General features: G+C 41.0%; 2 protein-coding genes across 8 annotated transcripts; one reads left to right on the forward strand and one right to left on the reverse strand.

Moving 5' to 3' along the window:
- The first annotated feature begins 1509 nt into the window (after positions 1–1509).
- On the forward strand, positions 1510–15352 carry LOC106091192 (uncharacterized protein DDB_G0283357). Of its 6 annotated transcripts, none has more exons than XM_013257631.2 (3): positions 1510–1741; positions 10221–10932; positions 13912–15352. In XM_013257631.2, the coding sequence occupies exons 2-3, from the start codon at positions 10425–10427 to the stop codon at positions 14787–14789; spliced, it is 1386 nt and encodes a 461-aa protein (XP_013113085.2). In that variant the 5' UTR covers positions 1510–1741; positions 10221–10424; the 3' UTR covers positions 14790–15352. The 6 variants fall into 6 exon arrangements, with proteins under 6 accessions (XP_013113085.2, XP_013113086.2, XP_013113084.2 ...); XM_013257632.2 differs by lacking the exon at positions 1510–1741 and adding an exon at positions 1773–2387; XM_013257630.2 differs by lacking the exon at positions 1510–1741 and adding an exon at positions 1773–2361.
- LOC106091191 (trifunctional enzyme subunit alpha, mitochondrial) lies at positions 15144–23085 on the reverse strand. 2 transcript variants are annotated; one of them, XM_013257628.2, is made up of 5 exons: positions 23000–23085; positions 22706–22894; positions 21558–22267; positions 20339–21249; positions 15144–16026 (listed from the first exon to the last, which is right to left on the reverse strand). In XM_013257628.2, the coding sequence occupies exons 2-5, from the start codon at positions 22779–22781 to the stop codon at positions 15381–15383; spliced, it is 2343 nt and encodes a 780-aa protein (XP_013113082.2). In that variant the 5' UTR covers positions 22782–22894; positions 23000–23085; the 3' UTR covers positions 15144–15380. The 2 variants fall into 2 exon arrangements, with proteins under 2 accessions (XP_013113082.2, XP_059220312.1); XM_059364329.1 differs by having other exon boundaries at positions 22706–22936; positions 23000–23017.

Below are 23085 nucleotides of genomic sequence, written 5' to 3' on the forward strand. Positions count from 1 at the left end.
ACCGTGCCAATATTGCTCAAGGGCATCTTGTGGCGGAATCGTCCACCCACGATTCGATTTGGCGAAGCTAGCATAAGGAACGTAGCACTCGTAAAATATCTGGGAGTGACTGTTTCAGAGTGAATGAGTTTGATGTTCCATTTGGATCGGGTGATCTTTTGGAGCGTCTTCATGGTAAGTGGAAAACAGTGACAATGGTAGGGTGACTTACGAATTTATTCGTGACGCGACGTTAGTACGAGATCGCCCGGACTTTGGCTTTGGCCTAAATCTGAGCTTTATACTGACTGAACATGGATCTAATGCATATTTGCATCAAAGGAACTTGTCCGCGACTGTGGGAGACCTGAGGACTGGAGGCAAGTACTTACAGAATACCCATATTATGCAGACATTAGAGATTTAGACACAACGGGGATTAACGAGGTGGTGTGGGATTTCAGCAGAGCCCTTGAAGACGAGACGACTATTGCAAGGCTAGCCACCTTTTCCCGGGAAGTATTTAATAGGAGACGGACAAGACTTAGTGGAGCCATGAATACACGCTAGTTACCCATAACGAGGTGTTGCTGTACTAGCGCGACGATTGATTTGGTGCTTCCATCGTTGTTTCCCATAGCTTTTGTGGTTGTGACCCTTCATCCGTGAGGATGGCCGCGTTGTTTATTGAGTCCCATGTTGGAGCTGATATGTGTGGCGTAGCCTGTGAGGGATGCCGTGTTCTGTTTGTGTTTTTGTATATCATCCTGGTTTATGTTATTTTTGTGCATACCCATGTATGCTGGCTATAGATCGGCTTAGGGCGATTCCTAGGTAACCAGTCCGGAAATGTTTTAGGTTCAACTGGAGGTTGTCCTTTAAGGCTACGAAGTCCAAACAGATACATTAATCTGGTACCACGGGTGTCAGCAGCCCCTGGAACTTCGGTTCCAGCACGGTAATGGTGAGGCCCTAATGGGGAGTAACGTGGTGGCTGTGGTTTGGAACCAAATTGCGGGTAGAGTATAAACTCGGCGTGGAGTTGCGTATTCAACCGGTTGCCGTGACCCACAGATCGGAAGGAGTTTTAGGTAGTGCTCCTCTCCTAACCCACGTCCAAATACGTGGGATCTAATTGGTACTCATGTATGGGTTACCACATGAGGGCGTTGGTAAACGCATTGTATTCACCCTTGGGCCTCGCAAGTTTGTGCCATTCGTGTACCTTTTGTGTTACACAGTTTTTTTAATACAATTCTTATCCTTTGGTGGTCTTTATAGATCTCCCATAACTGGTTATTCTTCACAACAAATAGTTGGTACACGTCTTAGGTACTCTTTGCCTTAAAAACAGTACTGTGCATATTATTTAGAAAAGCTCCGCAATTTTGCCAAACCTGATATTATTGTTGGTCTCTCTCAACGTTATGATAACTGTTGGTTGATGGTGGGTGGGGGATGGTATAGGGTTGACGGTAGGTGAGAGTGTCATACTATATGTTGTTTGTTTTTAGCGATAAGCTTAAATGTGTTGTGTGTTCGCTGAAAGTTGCTCGTGTGTCGTTTCGTATATGAACGATACAAAAATTCCCTCGGAAATAAGAAAATAAAAAACAACAACACTCGGTCACATACCGTTTAGTTGTTGGTGTGTGCAAGTGTGTGTTATGCGTGTGTTTGTCGAATATTGTTGTTTTAAGCGGGCAGAACACAACACTGGGCAGCACTAACTAACTGACTGCATGGTGTGTTATGGGTTGAGGTGAGTGAGCAGTTAGTGAGAGGTGGTGGTGGTGGAGTTCTGTTGCTGCTATGCAACAGCTCTGCCCGGCTCGCTGCTGTTTGTGTGTTCATTTGGTGCTTTGTTGTTTAGTTTAGTTGAATTTGTTGTGTGATACGGAAAACATTGTTGTTTTGTTACGCGTACATAAAACTACTACGCGCTAGTTCGTCCGTTCGTTTGCTTGCTCACTCATCACATAAAATTTTATTTTATTTTTCTGATTATACTCAGCTTGGTGTGAGAAACCAACATTTAAGCAACGAAACGACCGCACAGCTACCATACCACATTTGATGTTGTTGATGAATTTGTGTTAAACAAATAAGAGAATTGAAAAAACAAATAATAGACATAATAATACCTACCTAACTATCTACATAAGACCAAGCAAAAAAGAAGAAGAAGCAGCAAACATCCAACACGTAACCAAATCGGGCGGGAGGTGAACTATGAACGAACATCACAGTACGTTGTTGATGTTCATCTTAGGACAACAGTCTTAGAGAGGTGAAGTGGCATTAGATAGCCACTATCAGTGAAAAATTCCAAAACGTTACAAATTTTGAAAAAATAAACGGATTAAAAAATACCGAAAAAAGGTAAACACATTGGCTTTGTAAATCATGTGAGTGTATATTGAATAGATGGATGGATGGTTGGCTGTATAGTGTGTTGTGGTTACAGAAAGTGATTTTTTCTATGAAAATAAAGATTTTTGATAAAATATTTTTATTAAAATACAACAAAGTTGTCAAAACTAAAAACAATAACAAATTCATCATCATATAAAATTCACTAGGAAATATGCGATAAACAGTGGAAAAAATGTGTGTTTTACAAAAGTATAGATAACTAAAATGTATGAAAAACAATAACAACAACAAAAGCACACAGAACACAATCATCATTCAAAACAGCACAAAACGGCAGCAGCAGCATAAGCACACATGTATAACAAAAACAAAAGCGGCAGAGCCAGGAACAGCAGCAACAGAGAATGTTTTAAGAAAGATAGATTGAAAGCGAGAGAGAGAGAGAGCGAGAGGGGGAGGAGCAGGGCCAGTACAACCACAGCAGCTAGCTAGCAAACAGTAAAAGTACAATAATAATAACAACAACAATAGCAGCAATAATATTAGTGACTATTCTCTTCTGACAATAACAGATACAGATATTTGTATTTCATGTTGTCGTTGTTGCTGTTGTTGCCTTTGTGTTGTTTTTGTTGCTGATTGTGTTATTTTTGCTGGCTGCTATCGTTGCCAGAGTTGCAGAGTTAGAAAGGTTTGATTTTTTGTAAATGTCCGACAATTTTTTTTTAATTTCCGGAAAATTTTGGGTTTTTGATAGCAACAAAAATTTATATAAAAAATTAAATTCAATGGTAAAAAACTCTGATTTTGAAAAAGTCTTGGTATAAATATGTAGTTGAATCCCTCGAGCGAATATCTGCTTCGTTTTTCGTGTAAAAATTCCCAGGCGGAAACTTTGGTTTTTAGAAAAAAATTCATTAAAATTTGATTTGTTTCGAAATTTTATGTGATTTTGGGTTTTCAAGAATATTGTGTTGAAATTTGATTCTCATAGAAAGTTTTGTCAAAATGTTATTTGTATAGAAAAATTCATCTCCACGAATCATGTGCGTGTAGCCATGGAATGATCTTCTGATGAAATAAATGCTCAAGTTCCAATGTGTGCAAAGTATATTTGACCCCGCATGGAATGAACCTATCGGAAAATCTAAAACTACATCTTGTCGGGTGCCCCGGGGTCATTTTATATTTCAATTCTGCTAAGGATGCGTGTGTGCTGAGAAATTGGGATTATTGGACACAGCTGTTTTGTAAATTGATAATTACTGTAGGATCGCGTTGCAAGACTTATGATGTCAATAAAATCTGGGGGTTACTAACTGTCTTCCTCTTGGGCGATTCATACGGATGGCCCAGGGTGCCCCAGGTGCAGCTTTGGGAACTGGGCAGCTTCGTTGGTTTGGTCGATAAGGTGCAGCCTTTACTGGGTGGCTATGATTAACCGTCTCAACTATTTTTCGCTGATTTACCCATAGAGCGCAAGACACTCGATATCAATTTCCAAAGGAAGAAGTGGCCCGAGATAGGCTATATCCTGGCATATTAGTATCGAAGAAGTGTATGGTCGTTTGCGAGCTTTTATATTCCGCACTATCGCCCTATACTTTAAAACAAAATCAAGTCACGCCGTCGCGACATTAATAGTAGGACCTCGCTTACATTGGGCGTACATGCAGAGACCGAGGCCCTGGCGAAGCAGAATATACGCACTTCCCTTGGAGTGATGTGCGAAAAGATGTCCGAATCAATGCGGACAATCTTTCACTCACACGGTATACCACCGGATAAATGCAATCGGAGATATATCCGTACACTCTAAAAACCACCGCTACTCTATGTACACCGAGACGAATGAAGACCGAAGACTTGTAGGCCAAATACCCTATACCGGTGTAAGGTCTATATGACAGTTATATATAGTCTGACCAGGGCCATCATTGGCAAGAATGATCGGAGGGTAAATACAATACTCAGTTCCAAATTTCAGCAATATCGGGCGGAAACTGCGCCCGTTATGGCCTACAGACCCTAAATCGGCGGCATGGTCTATATGGCAGCTGTATCCAAGTATTGTCCTATTCTGCCAGATCAGGATTTTACGTATGGATGAAATACATACGTGTCTGTGCTAAATATCTTAACTATTAAAGGTTGTAGCGTCATTGCAACTGATGGACCCACAAGGCCAATATTAAAAGGGCCCTAAAAAAAGTTTGTCCTGGGTTTTGCTCTACTAACATAGTACCTTTATTCCCATTTGGAATTTTCCAGCCCCCAGATCATGACCCTAAAATTGTTCAACAGAGTGATTGAAGCCTTTATTATAATATCCAATACTAAATACCCCATGCCTAGCTGAACTGTTTCAGTACACTTCATTATGCTGACCATCAATGAAAAACCTCTGTAATTATATCCTTAAATTTTTTCCTCTTTCCTATTTTCGATACATTTAGCCCCACCTTGATGCTTTCTCCTTCGATTTGCATTGACATATCAAATGAATTAATGATAAGTGTCCATATTCACAAAACTTATTGCAGCTTTGAAATAGGTTTAGTTGACAGATTTCCTTTAAAGAACTGTTAACTAAAGCTGCAATAAGTTTTGTGAATATGAGCAAACAACTTTAGCAAAACATTTGTCCAGTCCACTTCAGTATTCTGACCATAAATTTAAGATTGTATTATTTTATTTCCTAGACGTCTATAATGGACTGCAGACATCAACTTCAGGTCAGAATTTGTTCTAGACCACTTCAGTATGCTCACTAATTGAACCTTTGTTAGGTTAGGTTAGGATGAAAAGAGGGTGCAGATATTAGTCTCCATACCACTATGGGGTGGATTGATATCTCAGTTTTCAACCTCTGTTATTAGGTACAGTTGTTTTGACTTAGTTGCCAAAATGTTTTTGTTTTATTTCATAAAGGACATACAGCGGTCAAAAAAAGTATTCATCATTAGCAAAATTGATAATAAATTCACTTATTTTGGGTAATTGAAGAAAATTTAAAGTAAACAAATAATGCAGTTTTATGCAATAGTTTATTTTTCGTAATATGTTTTAAAATAAATTCAAAAAATAAATTTAATTAGCGCAAAAAATGCAATTTTATATAATAACACCAAAAACAGAACAAAAAAAGTATTCATCATTGATGTGCTATCATCAAAGTCAAATTCAAATATTATTTGGGAATCCCCCTTTTCTGTTTTATTTAGTAAAGGAGGCTTTGCCCTTGACAGCAAATATTTAATTTCATTGAAAATATAGTCTTTGTCAAAATGGGTCGTAAGCAAAACGAGGTTTCTGATGAGGTAAAAGTTTTGATAATAAAACACCACAGGAATGGTTTAACTCAAAAAACTATCAGTGAAATATTAAATAGACCACGATCTACTATACAATCCATCATCAGAAAGTGGACAGAAACGAAAACTGTTGACAATAAACCAAGATCTGGTCGACCAAAAGCACTTTCAGTTGGAAATGTGCGTTGGCTAGTGCGGCAAGTTCAGAAAACTCCGAAGACAAATGCGACCATTCTTCGTAAAAACACTATGGAATATTTAGGGAAGGAAGTTACTACACAAACAATTCGAAATACACTTAAAAGGCATAGTTACAGAGGAAGAACTGCACGTAAGAAGCCCTTTATAAATAAAATAAACCGAGTGAAAAGGCTAAACTTCGCAAAAATGTATGTAAAACAGCCCGAATCATTTTGGAAAACAGTCATTTTTGCAGACGAGAGCAAGTTTAATCTTTTTGGGTGCGATGGAAAGGTCATAGTGTACAGAAAACCAAATACAGAGCTTGAAGAACGAAACACAGTTGCTACTGTAAAACATGGTGGAGGTGGTTTAATGGTTTGGGGGTGTATGGCGGCTTCAGGAGCGGGAAATCTTGAAATTATTAATGGAGTAATGGATCATAAGTATTACATTGACATTTTAAAGAGGAATTTAAAAGATAGTGCTGTAAAACTTGGGCTTGGTAATAACTTTCAATATTATCAAGATAATGACCCCAAACATTCTGCTTTAAATACCAAGATGTGGATGCTGTATAACTGCCCCAAAGTCATTAAAACTCCTCCTCAAAGTCCCGACTTGAACCCAATTGAACATCTTTGGGAACATCTCGAACGCAAATTGAGAACGCGCAATTTTTCGAGCAAGAGTCAAATGCAACAGGTGATAATGGAGGAATGGACTAATATAGACCAAAATATAACCGCTAAATTAGTCCAATCGATGTCAAACCGTTTAAAAGAAGTTATAAGACGCGGTGGTCGAATAACAAAGTATTAATTTTTTTAAATTATGTTATTTATTTTTTTGCAATGATGAATACTTTTTTTGTTTAATTTTTTGTGTTCAGCTGTAAAATGGCCCTTTTTGTTCCAATAAATACTATTTTTTTCTTTAAAAACAATGAAATTGTGTACATATATATCACACAAGCACTACTGCATCATTAGTTTAATATGTTTTTATTCCAATTGTCTTTTGTAGACTTATTAAAAAAAAAACATTGAATGATGAATACTTTTTTTGACCGCTGTATCTCATTTTCTATCTTCTGTCAAAATATTTTATTATTTTTCATTTGACTGATAATAGATTTCTTGGAATATTTTAAACACGGCAACATTGGCTACTGCTGTTGCTTTGTTGTTGTTTTCGCCTTCTCATTTTATTATTATTATATGTGTTAATAGTTCGTTGGGTAGGTTTCCTCGTCGTCGCCTGTGTGTACGAACAATACTAACAACAACAACATACAACGGGCCAGTCAATCCATCAGTAAAGCTACCACACAACTGAATGAACAACAACTGAGAACGAACAAGGGGAAAATCAAACAAAAACACAAAAATTTTATACAGATAAACACACAGCACAGCACACAAATGACTTACATAGTGACAACGGCGACGGCCACTACTATACCACACGACAACGAGTGTTCGTTCGTTCATTCTCAAACCATATACAACAAAAACAAAAAACAGATGAATAAAATAACGCAAACAACTAAGAAACGTAACCTAAACCAACGAAAAAAAACAGAAATATGTCTGAACAAACATACACATACGAGTACATACATACTCATTCGTACAAGCGCTCACAACAAAAAACAAAAGCTATATTAACACATGAGTATGGACAGACTGACAGACAGACGAACGATTATTTTTCGAACTCTTGTTTGCCTCAATCAGCTACCCTACCCCGCCTTGGTCCACACACTTGTAGGTATGGCTCATCTTCATAGCGCGCGCACTTTCAAAACAATACAACATTCGAACGAATCAACGAAATTATTTGTCATTTCTGTGCTGAATTGTCAGTGGCGTAAGCAGCGACCACAACGACGTCGCCGTGCACGACTATGGGAGCAGCGATGACGACCCAAAACCACAACACTGTTAGACATTGTTGTACGACGTCGACTTTGTTTTGTTTTTTTAAGGAAGAGCTTTTTGTCAACACATTGAAAAGCTCTTTGGTGCTCCACTAGTGTCCCTGCAGCCTCCCCACCACCCTCCAATAAGACATGGGTGAGAAAGAGATTAAACTAGGCAAATGTTTTATGGTGCGGATATCAGAGCTACTCGACCAACATAAACAAATAGAAAATGCAGTGGGGTAATAACATATCACGAGCTTAATTTCACAACTGTTTTTGTTCTCACCTCTGTGCTCATACTCTCTTTTTATCTTCTCGGAATATGTGAAAATGTCAACACTAGCAGTGATGGGGTAAATTTTATGTTTGTTTGTTTGTCATATATACGTACTTTGTGCCAAAAAGCGCAGTTGATCTTAAACATTGGTGTTCATGAAGAAATCAAAGCTGCTTGAATAAACAAGCATGGGCTCTCGACAAGTCTGAGGGAATTTACTTTTTCTGTTCTGACATTTAAAATCAAAATCGTAACGAATTTCGTGCGGCGTGTCGGAGGAATGATTTGTGTGGTTCATTTTTATTTTTGCATACCAACATTTCCCTAACACGGGTGTGGAATGTATTCAAGTGGTGGAGGAGAGATATTTTGTTTTTTTTTTTTTGGAATTGCGTGTGGTGCCGTTAACTGTTGCCTTGGTCTATTTGTTTTGTTTAATCAGTTGTAATGCAATCGTTGAGAAATCGTTTTGAAATCGGACCGATTCGTCGGCAAAATCGTCTACGATTTCGTGCCAATTCGGTACGACGCAAAATTTCAAATCCGAATTTCACTGGAATTTTGTTCCGATATTGGTCCGATATCGGTACGATATGGCGGTAAATATATCAGATTTCCCTCAGCCGTGTCGTTCCGACAGCAATATCGAATATAACCTAAATTGTGTCTACTGCCGTCTTAAGATCGTTTATCAGATCCAAAAAAATCTACATGAGAGCTATATATAAATCTGGGCAGGTTTTGACTAAATCTCATAAGTATGAAAATACCTTAAAAGGTTAGATGGCAAAAGATTTGGAAAGTGCATTTACCGCGGAAAGTAGTAAAAAACCAGCGAAAATACAACAAACTTGTGCGATCTTCTGGTGAGAGACCACACTGGTATTTTAGCGCTCCAGGTACTATTTCGGCGGATACTGACAACATCAGATCGGTCTATATGGTAGCTATATGTAAATATGGCCTGATATGAACCATATTAAGTTCGGATATCGATGGCCTTAATAAACCCCCTTTTCCAAATTACAGCGAAATTGGATAACAAATGCGTTTTTTATGGGCTCAAGACCCTAAATCTATATGGCAGCTATATCCAAATATAGTCCGATATAGCCCATTTAAGAACTTAACCTGCGTTTAGAAAACATACGGGTCTGTGCCTAATTTAAGCAAAATGTTGAAATCTGTTGTGATTATAGCAGATGGACTCACAGGCGGACAGACAGACAACTTAGGGGAGTGGTATTGAAAACAATTAAGGATTTTGTAAGTAGCACGGAATTACAATACTAACTTAAAATTTTCTTTTTCGAGGTTACTTTATAGTAACCGATTACTGGCTTAGGTGTAAGGTTCTAAGCCCTTCGGTATACTTAATAATGGGTCTAGCTCGTCTCCGTAGCCTTGGAAAATTTCACAAAGCTAAAATAACCTATACCACAGTGGTGAAGGGTTTAATTATTTTAAAAAAAAGTAAAATGGAATAAATGAAATTTGCTTCTACACTCATAAACCATTTGATTCGTTATCAGAACTCGGAATCTTTGTTCCTTCTTCGATTTCTGACGCTTTGTTTTGAAATGTATTTCTGCTCTTAATTTTCCATCGCAAAAGAAGCTCCATTTTATCTTTTTCTTGTACTTTGTTTTGTATCACAAAATGGTCCTCCATACTATTTTACCATATCTGGCCAAACATCTTTCATCTCTCACTCTCTCTTCTTTGAATCACTCTCATAAAGCTTTCTTTGAATGAGAGAAAACCAACAATAATTCCAAATAACCACCCAAATAGACAGACAGGTGTATGGTGAATGTATGACAATGATGTCGACGACGACGATGGCGATGACGATGGACTCCGGTTCGAATGTATGTTATGTGGAGATAAAACGACAACAAAAAGATTGTTAGAAAAGCGCGCGCCTCTTACGTACACTCATACTCACATACAAACATACACAGCCAATGTATACCAGCATTGGGCCATCCATCCATCTATTCATCCATGAGACACGAACAACAAGCACAAACTTAAACTTGTTGTTTGTTTTGAATTATGTTAAAATGTGGAATCAAAAGCCAGTGTCGACCATAGGCGACGACGACAACAGTTATTAAAAAATGTTGTTTTAATACATTTTTTTTTTGTTTTCTCGATATTTCAGTTATTTATTACACAACCATAGCAGCCACACTACAACGGAGATAATACTCCCCTCTTTTGAAGCCACTATCATCAAGAGAGGCCATTTAATCATTCATATTGGAAGCTAAGGTTCTGAAACGCCAAAGAGACGAGAAAGGAGGTAGGTTGGCAGGAAGCAGGAAGATAGGAAACGGAAATATTGCAGGGGTTTCGAAATAGAAACATGACTACTACAACTTCGGTTCCTACAGCCACAAATAGTAGTAGTAGCAGCAACAATAACAATACCGCCACCACAAATACCAACAGCGCAACCAAAGCCACCACCGAAACCAATAACAACAACCAAACCGAAGCCACCTCCTCGAACGCCAATTCACCATTATCAAACAACGATATGAACTCGATAAAAATCGAAAATAATTCGGGTAATCTACCACAATCTACAAACACAACTACAACATCGACCAGCACCACCGATAGCACAGCAACTACTCCGCCCACCGCCCAAAGAGCTGTAACCATAACACCCATTCTTAATCATCCGGGACCTTCGTTAACACCGGGAAATTTCTCACGTACCATGCAAACAGATGAGGATTTTAATATACGTTTTGTGAATCTTGTGAGAAATCACAAATGTTTGTATGACAAAAAGGTGCCCGAATATCGAAATCGTGATAATCAAGAGAAGGCTTGGTATCAAATATCGCTGGAAACTAAGGAGAGTGGTGAGTTTAAGAGTATGGTGAAAAAAGAAATGCAAATAGAGCAGGTGTAAGAGATTTTTTTTTAATATGGGCGAAGGCTGGTACTATGTTCGCTTTTCGTGATATTTTTGCCGATTACGTTTTTGTTAAATTAATTTTAAAGCAAAACAACTTGCTAATATCATTCAGTAGGACATTTCCTCAACATAGCAAGCACCAGGCAGCCATAAAGCACTGTTATATACATAGATACAGTCTTTGGTATAAAAATTTGTAGAAGATGATGGGTACAGTACAAATCAGGCTGGGGAAATAAAATCAATGCTTTTACGCATATTCTGCTCTAAGGTTAGATATACAAGTGATGACATTTTGGCATATTTTGTAGATGGGAAAAGTAGGGTTTGACTTAAAGGTAAATATTTGATTGATATTTAGAAGAAGAAACAAGACTTCAGATAAATATTTGAACTAAACCGATTTCGGTACACGTATATATTTCATGCATGGGGTAGTTGGTTCATCCCACTGATATTCTTACAAAATTTTAAATGTAATATTCGTTGCACTGCGTTAATGAAAGAAAGGTCAGCGGCCGACGGCTCGATTTCACATTCGCGCTTATCGGGCGAAAGGTAGTTAAGTGCCCAGTCTCATCGGAAAGATAGGTTTAGTACCCTTTTGCCACGGAAACGCTAAATTTAGCAACACTTTCCCAACGGAAAGGGTAGTTTTAGTAGCCCTTTCAAGGGAAAGGTTAATTTTAGAACCCTTTTCCAAATGGTAGTACCCTTTTCCAACGGAAAATATAGTAGTGTAGTATTTTTATTACCCTTTCATAACGGAAACGGTAGCTTTAGTATCTATTCCCAACAGAAAGGGTAGCTTAAGTACCCTTTCCATTACCATACACTCAACAAAAAGTGTAGCTTAGGTACCCTTTCCCAGCAGAAAGGGTAGGTAAGGTACCCTTTCTCAAAAGAAGGAATACCTTAGGTATACTTTCCAACAGAAAGGATAACTTGGATGCTCTCTCCTACATAAAGGGTAGTTTGTGTACCCTTTCCCAACAGAAAGTTTAGTTCAAGTACCCTTACCCACAAAAGTATTTTTAATACCTTTTTCCAATGGAAAGGGCAGATTTAGTATCTTTTCTAGAAGGAAGTAGTTGTAGTAGCATAGCAGGAAAGGGTATTTGTAGTACCCGTTCTAAAAAGAAAAGGTAGTTGTACTACCCTTTCTAGAAGGAATTGGTAGTTGTAGTACCCTTTCTAGAACGAAAGGGTAGTTGTAGTACACTTTCTAGAAGCAAATGGTAGTTGTAGTACCCTTTCTAGAACGAAAGGGTAGTTGCAATACACTTGCTAGAAGGAAAGGGTAGTAAGGGTAGCGTTACTATTCTTTTCAGACGGAAAGGATACTCTTAGTATCCTTTTATTACGGAAGGGGAAGTTTTAGTTCCCTTTCCAGACGGAAGGGGCAGTTTTTGTAACCTTTCCAAACGGAAGGGGTAGTTTTAGTTCCTTTCCATATGGAAAGGGTAGATTTTGTACCCTTTGAATACGGAAGGAGTAGTTTTAATTCCCTTTCCAGACGGAAGGGGCAGTTTTAGTACCATTTCCAGACGGGAAGGTTAGTTTTAGTACCCTTTCCAGGCGGAAAGGGTAGTTTTAGTGCCCTTTCCAAACGGACGGGGTAGTTTTAGTGCCCTTTCCGGACGGACGGGGTAGTTTTAGTACCCGTTACAGACGGAAAGAGTAGTTTTAGTACCTTTCAATATTGAAAGGGTAGTTTTAGTATCCTTTCTAGACGAAAAGGGTAATTTTTGTTAACCTCCCATACGGAAAGAGTAATTTTAGTTAACATTCCAGATGAAAGGGAATCTTGACTTCTTCAGCCACTAGACGGCGCAATTCTTAATCGATTTGGCTGCAATTTTGCTTGAAGTGTTTTTTACGACTTCCAACAAGTGTACTAAGTATGGTTCATATCGGTCCATCACTTGATATAGATGCCATATAAACCTATCCGGGATCTTGACTTCTTAAGCCTCTAGAGGGCGCAATTCTTATCCTGATTTAGCAGAAATTTTATACAACGGCTTCTCATATGATCTTTACCTTTCGTGTCATATATGGTCTGAATTGATCTATAGCCTGATACAGCTCCCATATAAACCGATCTCCCGATATTACTTCCTGAGCCCCTATAGGGCACAATTATTATCCGATTTTGCTGAAATTTGGTACAATGACTTCTACCATGGTCTTCAAAATTCAATTCATTTATGGTGCTAATCGGACCATAACTTGATATAGCTCCAATAGTATTACAATTCTTATCCATTGTTCTGTTTTCCTAAAAGGAAAACCGTGCAAAGAACTCAACAAATGCGATCCCTGGCAAAGGGTATATAAGATTCGGCCTGGCCGAACTTAGTACGCTGTTACTTGTTCTATTGTCAAACTGCCGAAGGCGTAGAAGTTACAGAATACCATGTGAAATGTGAAATTCGCCTTCGACTACGACTGCTGTCTTCGACAACGGGAATAAGGGTGATCTTGTTTTGTTGTTGGGCAAAAAAGCAAATTTTGCCCATGAACATTCCACTAAGGAACAGGGGCAAACTTCTCACATATCAATGAGTGCTGTCCGATTCAAGTTCAAGCTCAATGATAAGGGGCCTCCTTTTTATAGCCGAGTCCGAACGGTGTGCCGCAGTGCGACACCTCTGTGGAGAGAAGTTTTACATGGCATAGTACCTCACAAATGTTGCCAGCATTAGGAGGGGAAAACCACCGCTGAAAATTTTTTTCTCGTGGTCTCGCCTGGTTTCGAACCCAGGCGTTCAGCGTCATAGGCGGACATGCTAACCTCTGCGCCACGGTGGCCTTGTTGGGCAGTTTTTCGTTTTTATTTTTCTTGCCCATTTTTAAAGAAACCCTGGGTATTCTCATATGCATTCTTCTCTTATTGATGTTTTTTGTTTTCTTTTACCAGTAATTCATTGCAAGGAACGCTGGCGCAATCTACGAGCCTGCCTTTCCCGCTATATCAAACAACAGAGTGGCAATGATCCTCAACACAAACCCTACTACCTTACAGAGCACATGGCATTTCTGCTACCATTTCTCAAATCCACCCGTAACTCACTGGATGGCAACAGTAGCCTAGCAACCCTATATCAATATTCGCAACAACAACAGCAATTGCAGCAGCAGCAACAAAATAATGCAATATCCACCACATTACAGGGCATGTCACAGTCATCCCAGACATCCCAGTTAAAGTTCAACAATCATCATTTGGGTGTAAAACATTCGCTGTCCGATAATGAGGATGAGGAGACTATAGATGCTTTTGATCCAGCCATAACGGCCAGCCTGCATATGCAACAGCATGTGAATAGATCCTCAACACCTTTGAGCGATACGGCTAGTGCCAATACCATGCAGAATTTCATACCTGATGTACAGCTCTCCGAGCTAAGGACACCCGATGGGGTGGCAGCAGAAATGTCCTATGCCAACTCGAATATCCGCCAAGACTCCCATCATGATTTTCTTCATGAGCCAAAGCGCATAAAAACCGAGTGCCATGCCAGTGAGGCCACTACCACCGCTCAATTGCATATGTATGCGGGCGAACAAGCCGATATGGAATTCTTCCGCAGCATATTGCCGGACATTTCCGGTCTGACACCGCATCAGAAGCGCAAATTGAAAATTGGCATACTGGAGCTGATAGATGATGTGGTGGATCGCTATCCGCTTGAACGAAGTAGTACAAATAACAATGCTAACGTGACTAGTCAAACCCCTAATAGTAATGCGAGTAAGTCGCGAAGAAATTCCTCCAGAGCAGATTGGCACAAGTAGATGAATTGCGGGAGGGATGCAGCATCTTCTAATCACCCTATTTAGTCTAAATTCTATTCTAATTATACAAAAGAAAAAAAAAACATGATTGCGTATACATACAAACAAACAAAAAATACAAACATACATATATGATAATGTTGCTCAACAACAACTGTAGGTGTAATGTATTCAAATTTGTTGTTCTTTTTTTAATATTATTATTATTATTATTATTTCAGTCTAAAAGATGTGAGAATAAAATTAAAAGTGTTTTAAAAAAAAAGTTTACAATTAAGGCAAATTTTTTCTTGATAAGTTTTGTGGGAGCATGATGCGAAACGACAAATCAATCGAATAATAGATAGAGAGATATAGAATTAAATGCAGCAGCAAATCAAATAGATTGTTGATAATAACAATGAACAAGGGAGCCCCCCACAACACTGTTGAGGGCAAAACAAAATCAATGCTTTTTTTTTCTTTTCGATGAATTATGTGTTTTGTGAATATAAAAATATCTCGCCGTGTTGTACACACGGCAAAAGGACTTTGAACTTAGAAATTAAAAAAAAAAAACATAACCTATGGCTTTATATAGTAGTTGTCTATCTACAATTTCGAGTTGCCTCCTGTGTTTTTGGGGTAGAACTTCTTGGAGGGATCCTTGGCCATATCCAACAGAGTTTGGGCCGGCTTGAATGGAGCCCCAAACAAATCAGCATATGAATGCATTTTGTCCACTAATTTGGCAGCCGAATAGTGATCCACCCAACGGAAGGGACCTCCCGAGAATGGAGGGAAGCCCAGACCGAAAACAGCACCAACATCACCCTCCAAGGGGTTATGCAAGATTTTCTCTTCCAGACAAAGCACAGCCTCATTGACAAAACGTGATACCATACGCAGAGTCATATCTTCCGGTGAATTGGCTCCCTTGGGCACCAAGGGATACTTTTGTTTTAGTATCTCCACCGCTTGCACATTGATGGGGCGACTTCCTTTCGATTTGCTATCATCATACATGAAAATACCTTTGCCCGATTTGCGACCCAAGAAACCTGCCATAACCATGTCTTGCATAACCGATAAGTTGCCGCCGCTAAAACGTTCTCCAAAAGATTTGGAAAGATCCACAGCAATGTGTGAGCCAACATCAATGCCAACTTCATCGGCCAATGTTGCAGCGCCTACAGGGAAACCGAATTTTTTGGACAAGGCATCAAGTTCCTTGGGGTCGAGACCCTCTTGAAGGAGGCTGGAAAGAAAAGGGGAAAAAAAGAATAGAAATTAAAACCATGCTCGAGACCCAGATAAAGCAAAAAGAAAATATTAAGAATGCAAAGGAATAAAGGTCTACTAAATAAACAAAAGACAATGATGAGACCTAACAACAATGATTGGGGAAAGACCAGTGGGTAGCCCACTATAAAGTTTAATCGGAGGTCAGTTTTGACCCATGTGCTACCTCATTGATAGTAAAGGCCCTCTAGACACTTGCCGGCAACACTTTAGTTGCTGACAAAGAGACTTTCAATCCCATGGCAGCCGGTTGTAAGCACCGGATTGACACGATGGGGTCAATCTCCCACACAGCTGTGGGCCATCCCTGTGAGCATTACACAGGCTGGAACATTGAGCTCCAATTTGTGTGGTGTTTATTGCTGTCATGAGAAGTTTAGCTGCGAGCTACCGGGCGCGTCCACAGGTTGCGAATAGTGGAATGCTCTATAGGGAGTAGCTGCAACGGCAGTCGCGGACAATCAGCGGTATCGAGCGGAGAGTGTCAGTGAGAGGCCGGGTGGCACCGGCTCTTGTACAAATACTGAGTGCCTATGATGCTCGATATGCGTCTTAAAATAACCAATGGCTACCATGTTCCCGCGACGATCGGTCCTTTGGACCGAAATGAGTTTGCTCACTTACACGAGGTTGACGAGGATAGCCACCTCCACATGAAAATTTGGCTACAACAACAACATGAGACCTAATAACAATGGTTAGGTAAAGACCAGTGAGTAGCACATAAAGTTGAGTTCAATCGGAAGTCAGTTGTGCTACCTCATTGATAGAAAAGGCCCTCTAGACACTTGCAGGCAAAAGTTTAGGTGCTGACAAAGAGACTTTCAATCCCATGGCAGCCGGTTGTAGGCACCGGATTGACCCGATGGCGTCAATCACCCTCACAGGCTGGAACATTGAGCTCCAATTTGTGCGGTGTTCATTGCTTTCATGAGAAGCTTAGCTGCGAGCTACCGGGCGCGTCCACAGGTTGCGGATAGTGGAATGCTCCATACTGTGTTGATGCAACGGCAGTCGCGGACAATCAGCAATATCGAGCGGAGAGTCTCAGTGAGAGATCGGGTGGTACCGGCTCTTGCACAAATACTGAGTGCCTACGATGCTCGATATGACGAGGCGAGTTATTGGCGCCTTTAAATAACCAATGGCCACCCTGTTCCCGCGGCGATCGGTCCTTTGCACCGGAAAGAGCTTGCCCACCTACAGTGTGGCTACAACAACAACAACAACATGAGACCTAACAACAATGGTCAGGTAAAGACTAGTGGGTAGCCCTCTATAAAGTTGAGTTCATTTTGAGGTCAGTCGTGCTACCTCATCGATATTAACGGCCTTCTACGCACGCTTCTGTTCCGTGCCGGGATTGAGAACTCCGGACGCCGGTTCTGTTTGGTTTGTCTCGCCTCCATCATCGATCGTCATCGGTGAGGTGTAACCGGTGCATGGGTTGGGTACATTTCCGATCTTTCTCTGCCCTAAGGTCTCTAGGGGAGTATAGTCCAACTGAATATGTTGCAAGGTGCTGAACGAACACAGGCAACAGTGGGTCAAAAGCTTCTTCATCGGACTATGTAACCCCATGGCAACCCGATGGGGTCCTCATCGCAAGGTCTGCCGCCTCAGTGTATGTGTCGTCCTTCCTACGTCATTGGAGAAATACATCCCTGAGTGCATTCTCCGCAAGCTTCTGGCCGGACCCCGGTTCTGTTTGGTTTGCCAGAACCGCCTCCATCGTGGGTCGGTGTAACCGGTTCATGGGTTGGGTACATTTCCGATGCGCCAAGTTGTTCAACTTTGAATTTATTCAGCATTCCGAGAGTGACAGGGCTAGACAGAGAGCCATTCGCCGTATCCGTGGTATTCGAGCCGATGGACACCCAACCTATCACATTTTACCGTGGACGAAGTTACGAATGTCATCCGTGGCGCCAAATCATCCAAAGAGTTTCGCCCCGACGGAATCTCTACACTGATGCTGAAGAATCTGGATTAACCTAGAGTTGAGCACCTTACGACAGTCCTCCACATGTCTTTGAAAACTCTTTTAGTACCCGATGTTAGGAAGATGGGCAGATTGATCTCGCTACTGAAGCTACTGAAGTCGTACAAGATCGATCTCCCTTCTCTCACCAGTATCCAAGACGCTGGAGGACTACTCCTCCCGAGCCTCGTTGGATAATTTCCATTCGCAAAGCATCAGCACGGATTTTGAAGACAGCATAGCACAAAAACTGCATTGAATGCCATCACCAAACACATTTGCCGTTGCTTCAATCAGCCCAGGCCATGTGATAGGACGGTCCTCGTGGCACTGGACCTATCGAAGCCATTTGACACGATCAGCCATGTCAAACTCTTTGAGGACATCGCCAACACGTCCCTCCAGCCAGGCCTGAAACGTTGGGTGACGAATTATCTGTGTGGTCTCCAGTCATTGGTGAAATTTAGGGATAAGAAGTCGTAGCACCGTAGAGTAAAACAGGGAATTCCTTGAGGCGGGTTGATATCTCCGCCACTGTTTAACCTCTATCTATCCCTATCTCTAAGTCAAGCGGCATTCATGCAGACATGGTAGCAGACAATCCCAAGGCAGCCGGTTGTACGTACCGGATTGATCGATGAAGTCCTTCATCGGCAAGGGCTGCCGCCTCAGTGTACAACACACTGCTACAACAACAACAACATGGTAGCAGATGCGATGAATAGCTACCGGGTGAATGTGGTCCATGCAGAACGACCGCTTACCATTGCACCTGAAGAAATTGACTTCCCCCGGAAAACCAGAGTAGTTCTGGGTCAATTGCGATTCGGCAGATGCAAACGCCTCAATTAATACAGAGCAGAGATTAATGCTAACGTGCAGGATTAATGTTCCGATACTCGCCAGATACCATACGACCTAAGTCACCTGTTACAGTGCCCAACCAGATCCACTCGTCTCAGACCCAGCGTGATTATGACAGACGGATAGACGAACGGACATCGGTAAATCGCCTTACAATTTTCGGTAAGAGAACAGTCCCGCCTGACCTCTACAGAACTACAGAAAGACATGAGGACCAAATGCCTTTAAGGAATCTAGGCAAGAAAAAATGTGATAACTCATTATTCTATGTCTTATTCTCGCAATTTCGGGGCAGTGATACAAAAGGGTGACCGACCGTCTCCAACGTCATCGCACGCGTTGCTGACATGACTATTCAGGACTCATATCAGCAGTACGAGGTCTGGCTTTCTTTGCCCCGGCATACTCGGCAACACAAATTATTGTGTAATGGGTCCAACCTGCCATGAAACTCGCACAGGAGTTTCCTAGCCAGTTCATCCCCTCGACGGGCAGGAAGCTAACAGTGCCTGACATCCTTTTCCATGCTCCTCGCGTCCTACAACCAGTCTCGATCTAACATATTCCGACGCCAGAGCCATCAGCGCCGTCTACAGTCCACTTTTTACTGTGACAGTTCGATCAGACCGCCGCTCCCTCATCGACAGTGCCTTCAGAACAGTATAGAGCTCCGCCTGAAAGACGCTGAACACGTCCGGAAGCCGCTATGATTACCTGACTGCAAGGAAAGACTCCTACATTGGTGACCCATCCAATTTAGACCCATTCGTATACACAGAAGTTTCTGGGAAGGGCAGTATGCCCAGCCCTGAGATTCCCTTCCGGGAAAACTTAATTAATTATGCGTCGTGGCGCATATTAGCATGACGTGGTACCACATCTCCAAGTCTGAGAAAAAGTTTGAGAAGCGCCAGTTTTTAGACTCAGTCTAAGAGCATGGTTTGTTGGCCAATATGGAGGTACAAATGTCTTAGATCGAGTACAGTATTCAGTTCCTGGTACCCTGTACCTTCTCTAGACTCAACATAAGACCACACATCATAAGCGCAGTGTAGTTGTTGTTGCTGGTGGCAGCCTTACCGATGAAGGAATCCATCCGGTCAATCCAGTACGTACAACCGGCTGCCATGGGCCACCGTAGCTCAGAGGTTAGCATGTTCGCCTTCGACGTAGAACGAATTCCGGCGTGAACTTTAGAAAACATTTCAGCGGTGGTTATACCCAGGCAACACTTGTGCCTTTAGCATCTTAATAAAATATTACAATTTTCTCTCTTTTTTAATTCAGTTTGACTTTGAACTCTTTATAAATAACCCGCAAAAAATCAATCCATGTCTATTATGTAATCCCCATTTTAAAAGTAAAACATGCACCTTGACCTATCCCTTCCATAACCTATAAACAAAAGCATATTTCTACTTACCGTATAGCTTCCGACAACATGGTGGCCAAAATACGTGTGGTATAGAAACCAGGACCATCACCCACTGTAATCACAACTTTACCCTGTTTCAGGCCCATTGCTACAGCCGAAGCAATGGTGTCTTTCGAGGTTCCAGGATGTGTAATAATTTCCAACAGTTGCATTTTATCCACAGGCGAAAAGTAATGCATACCCACTACATTCTCGGGACGAGAGCTGCCGGCAGCAATTTTCGTAATGGGAATGGCACTGGTGTTGGTGGCAATTACACAGTGCTTAGGTACAACAGCTTCGAGTTCTTTGATGACACGATGTTTGATTTCAATATTTTCAAACACGGCCTCAATAACCATATCAGCATTTTTAAATTCATTGTAGTCCAAGGTAGGTACCATGCCAGAAAGAACTTGATCACGTTCCAAGGCAGATATACGTTTGCGTTTCACTGCAGTCTCCAAGCCCTTCTGAACTTGACCAATACCACGGGCCAAACCAGCATCGGTGGCATCCTTCATGACAACCTTAACGCCCTTGTCCACAGTGACCTGGACTATGCCAGCTCCCATAAGACCAGCACCCAAAACACCCATAGTCTTAACCTCTCTTTGGGGTTTGCCAAAACGATTTTTCTTACATTCCGTTTGGCCACGGAATAAAGCTATCAGACCCTTGGATTCAGGGGTGGCAGATAGATAACCAAAACCTTCACGTTCAGCGGCATAGCCGGCTTCAGTACCTTTGTCCACACCGGTGCGTATAACGTCAAGTATTTTCAAAGGGGCAGGATACAGGCCATTGGTCATTTTCATAACTGATTTGCGGGCAGTATCGAAAATTTTATTCTTAACAAATTCGGTGTCCATAATCATGGCAGTGACTTTGTTGACAAGGCCACTCTTTTCACGGTTAACCTAAAAAATAGGAGATAAAGAAAAATGTAAGGCTTTGTAGGTAAGCTGGGGAAGAAGGTAGTATAAGACGCATAGTACAGTGGCAGCTCGATGAAAGCAACTAGCAAAGAAAGTGTGTGGTACGATTAACGGGAAATTTACGCTTAAGAAGATCTTAAGGGCTTAAAGGTTGCAAACAATTCATAGTTGCTGTGTTTACTATAGCCATATGCTTCTGCTGGGTCGAACGGAACAAACAGTTGGGTACATATAGTAGGTTGCAATCATCAAGCTATTACTGTTTTTTTTACATATTGTCCTCTACTCACTTTAATTTTACCGGTTACAAGGTCGTTGGCCACTTGTACAGCTACTTTTTCCAAATACTCCATAGTCTGTTGATCAGCTGGCCCTAGGCCAGGACCCAAGGGATTAACCAAAAGGTCAACAATGCCGGCACGCTTGGCTCTTTCGGCTGGCAATTGTTTACCCGTCAGCTCCATGTCCAAGGCTGTGGGTATGCCTGTCAATTTTGGCAATCTAACGGTACCACCACCACCAGGCAAAAGACCCAACATTACCTCGGGCAAGCCCAATTTAGTTTTCCTATCTTTTGTGGCAATGCGGTAGTGGCAAGCCAAAGCCAATTCCAAACCACCACCCAAGCACACACCATTAATGGCGGCCACTATGGGTTTTCGGCTACGCTCCATGCGCTCAAACATCCATTGAGCGCCTTGGGAAATTTGTGTGGCATCTGAGGCACTTTGACACTTCTCCAACATGCCAATATCGGCACCGGCAATAAAGCAGCCCGGCTTTGCCGATATCACCACAGCAGAATTGACTTGAGCATTGGTCTCCAATTCTTTGAGAACCTGCTCGAATTCTTGACTAATGGCTTCGCCCAAAGAATTAACCTTGGCCCCGGGAGTGTCCAAGGTCACCACCAACACACCATCCACAATTTTGGTGCGTATATTTTGTTGAGATCCAGCGGTAGCTGCAGCAGACATCATGCGTAAGTGTTGATTAAAGACTGGAAATAAAATTTTTCATTTTTTGGTATTAAAGTGCAAGAAATACAATCAGCAAAAATGATTATCGAAGAAATTGTTAAGAATTTAAAGATATGAAGCTTTCTAAAAACAGTAACAGTTAAGGCAATAACAATATCAAGCAATCGTCAATTTCCCCACCCCTCTGCCCCATAACTGCAATCACTGAACTAGACCCAGCCAGACAGATGATTATTGGTGGGGATGGCGATTACACAAAAAGAAAAAAAAACACTACCACATACAGACACACACAAGTGCACTATTCAACATTACAGTACAAAGTTCAAAGTCCAGCAAGAAAATGTTTGCTGCTGTCTCATATTTTGAGATGGTACGAAATTCATATGAAAATTTCCTTACATTGTATGGGGCATTAGCAAAATATTTCATAATTTTTTCTTCATCACTGTACTTACCATTATTGCATTTGTTATGCATTAATTGCCTTCTGGAAATCTGTCCCACAGCACTTAATATACGTGTAGCCGACATATTTGTAGGGAAATCTTATGTATGACTTCACAGGCTATAATGATTGTTGGCAACTTGATGATCGTTGGGTTGATAACGTTTCGTTTTCCCCCTATTGCAGACACAACACCGTTCTTTTTTTGTTTTTGTTCAACAAAAAATAAATTAAAATAATACTTATACAAAAATAATAAACTCTCAACAGAAAAGGAAAAATTTTCGTCTAAAATTTAACTAACTTGTTGCCTGCCTGCCTGCCAGTCACCAATCTGTAATGTTAAATAATTTGGGGCCGGTGGAGAACCACACACAGCAGTGATTTGAC

This window comes from Stomoxys calcitrans, chromosome 3 (assembly GCF_963082655.1).
Source record: "Stomoxys calcitrans chromosome 3, idStoCalc2.1, whole genome shotgun sequence".
Taxonomy (NCBI): domain Eukaryota; kingdom Metazoa; phylum Arthropoda; class Insecta; order Diptera; family Muscidae; genus Stomoxys; species Stomoxys calcitrans.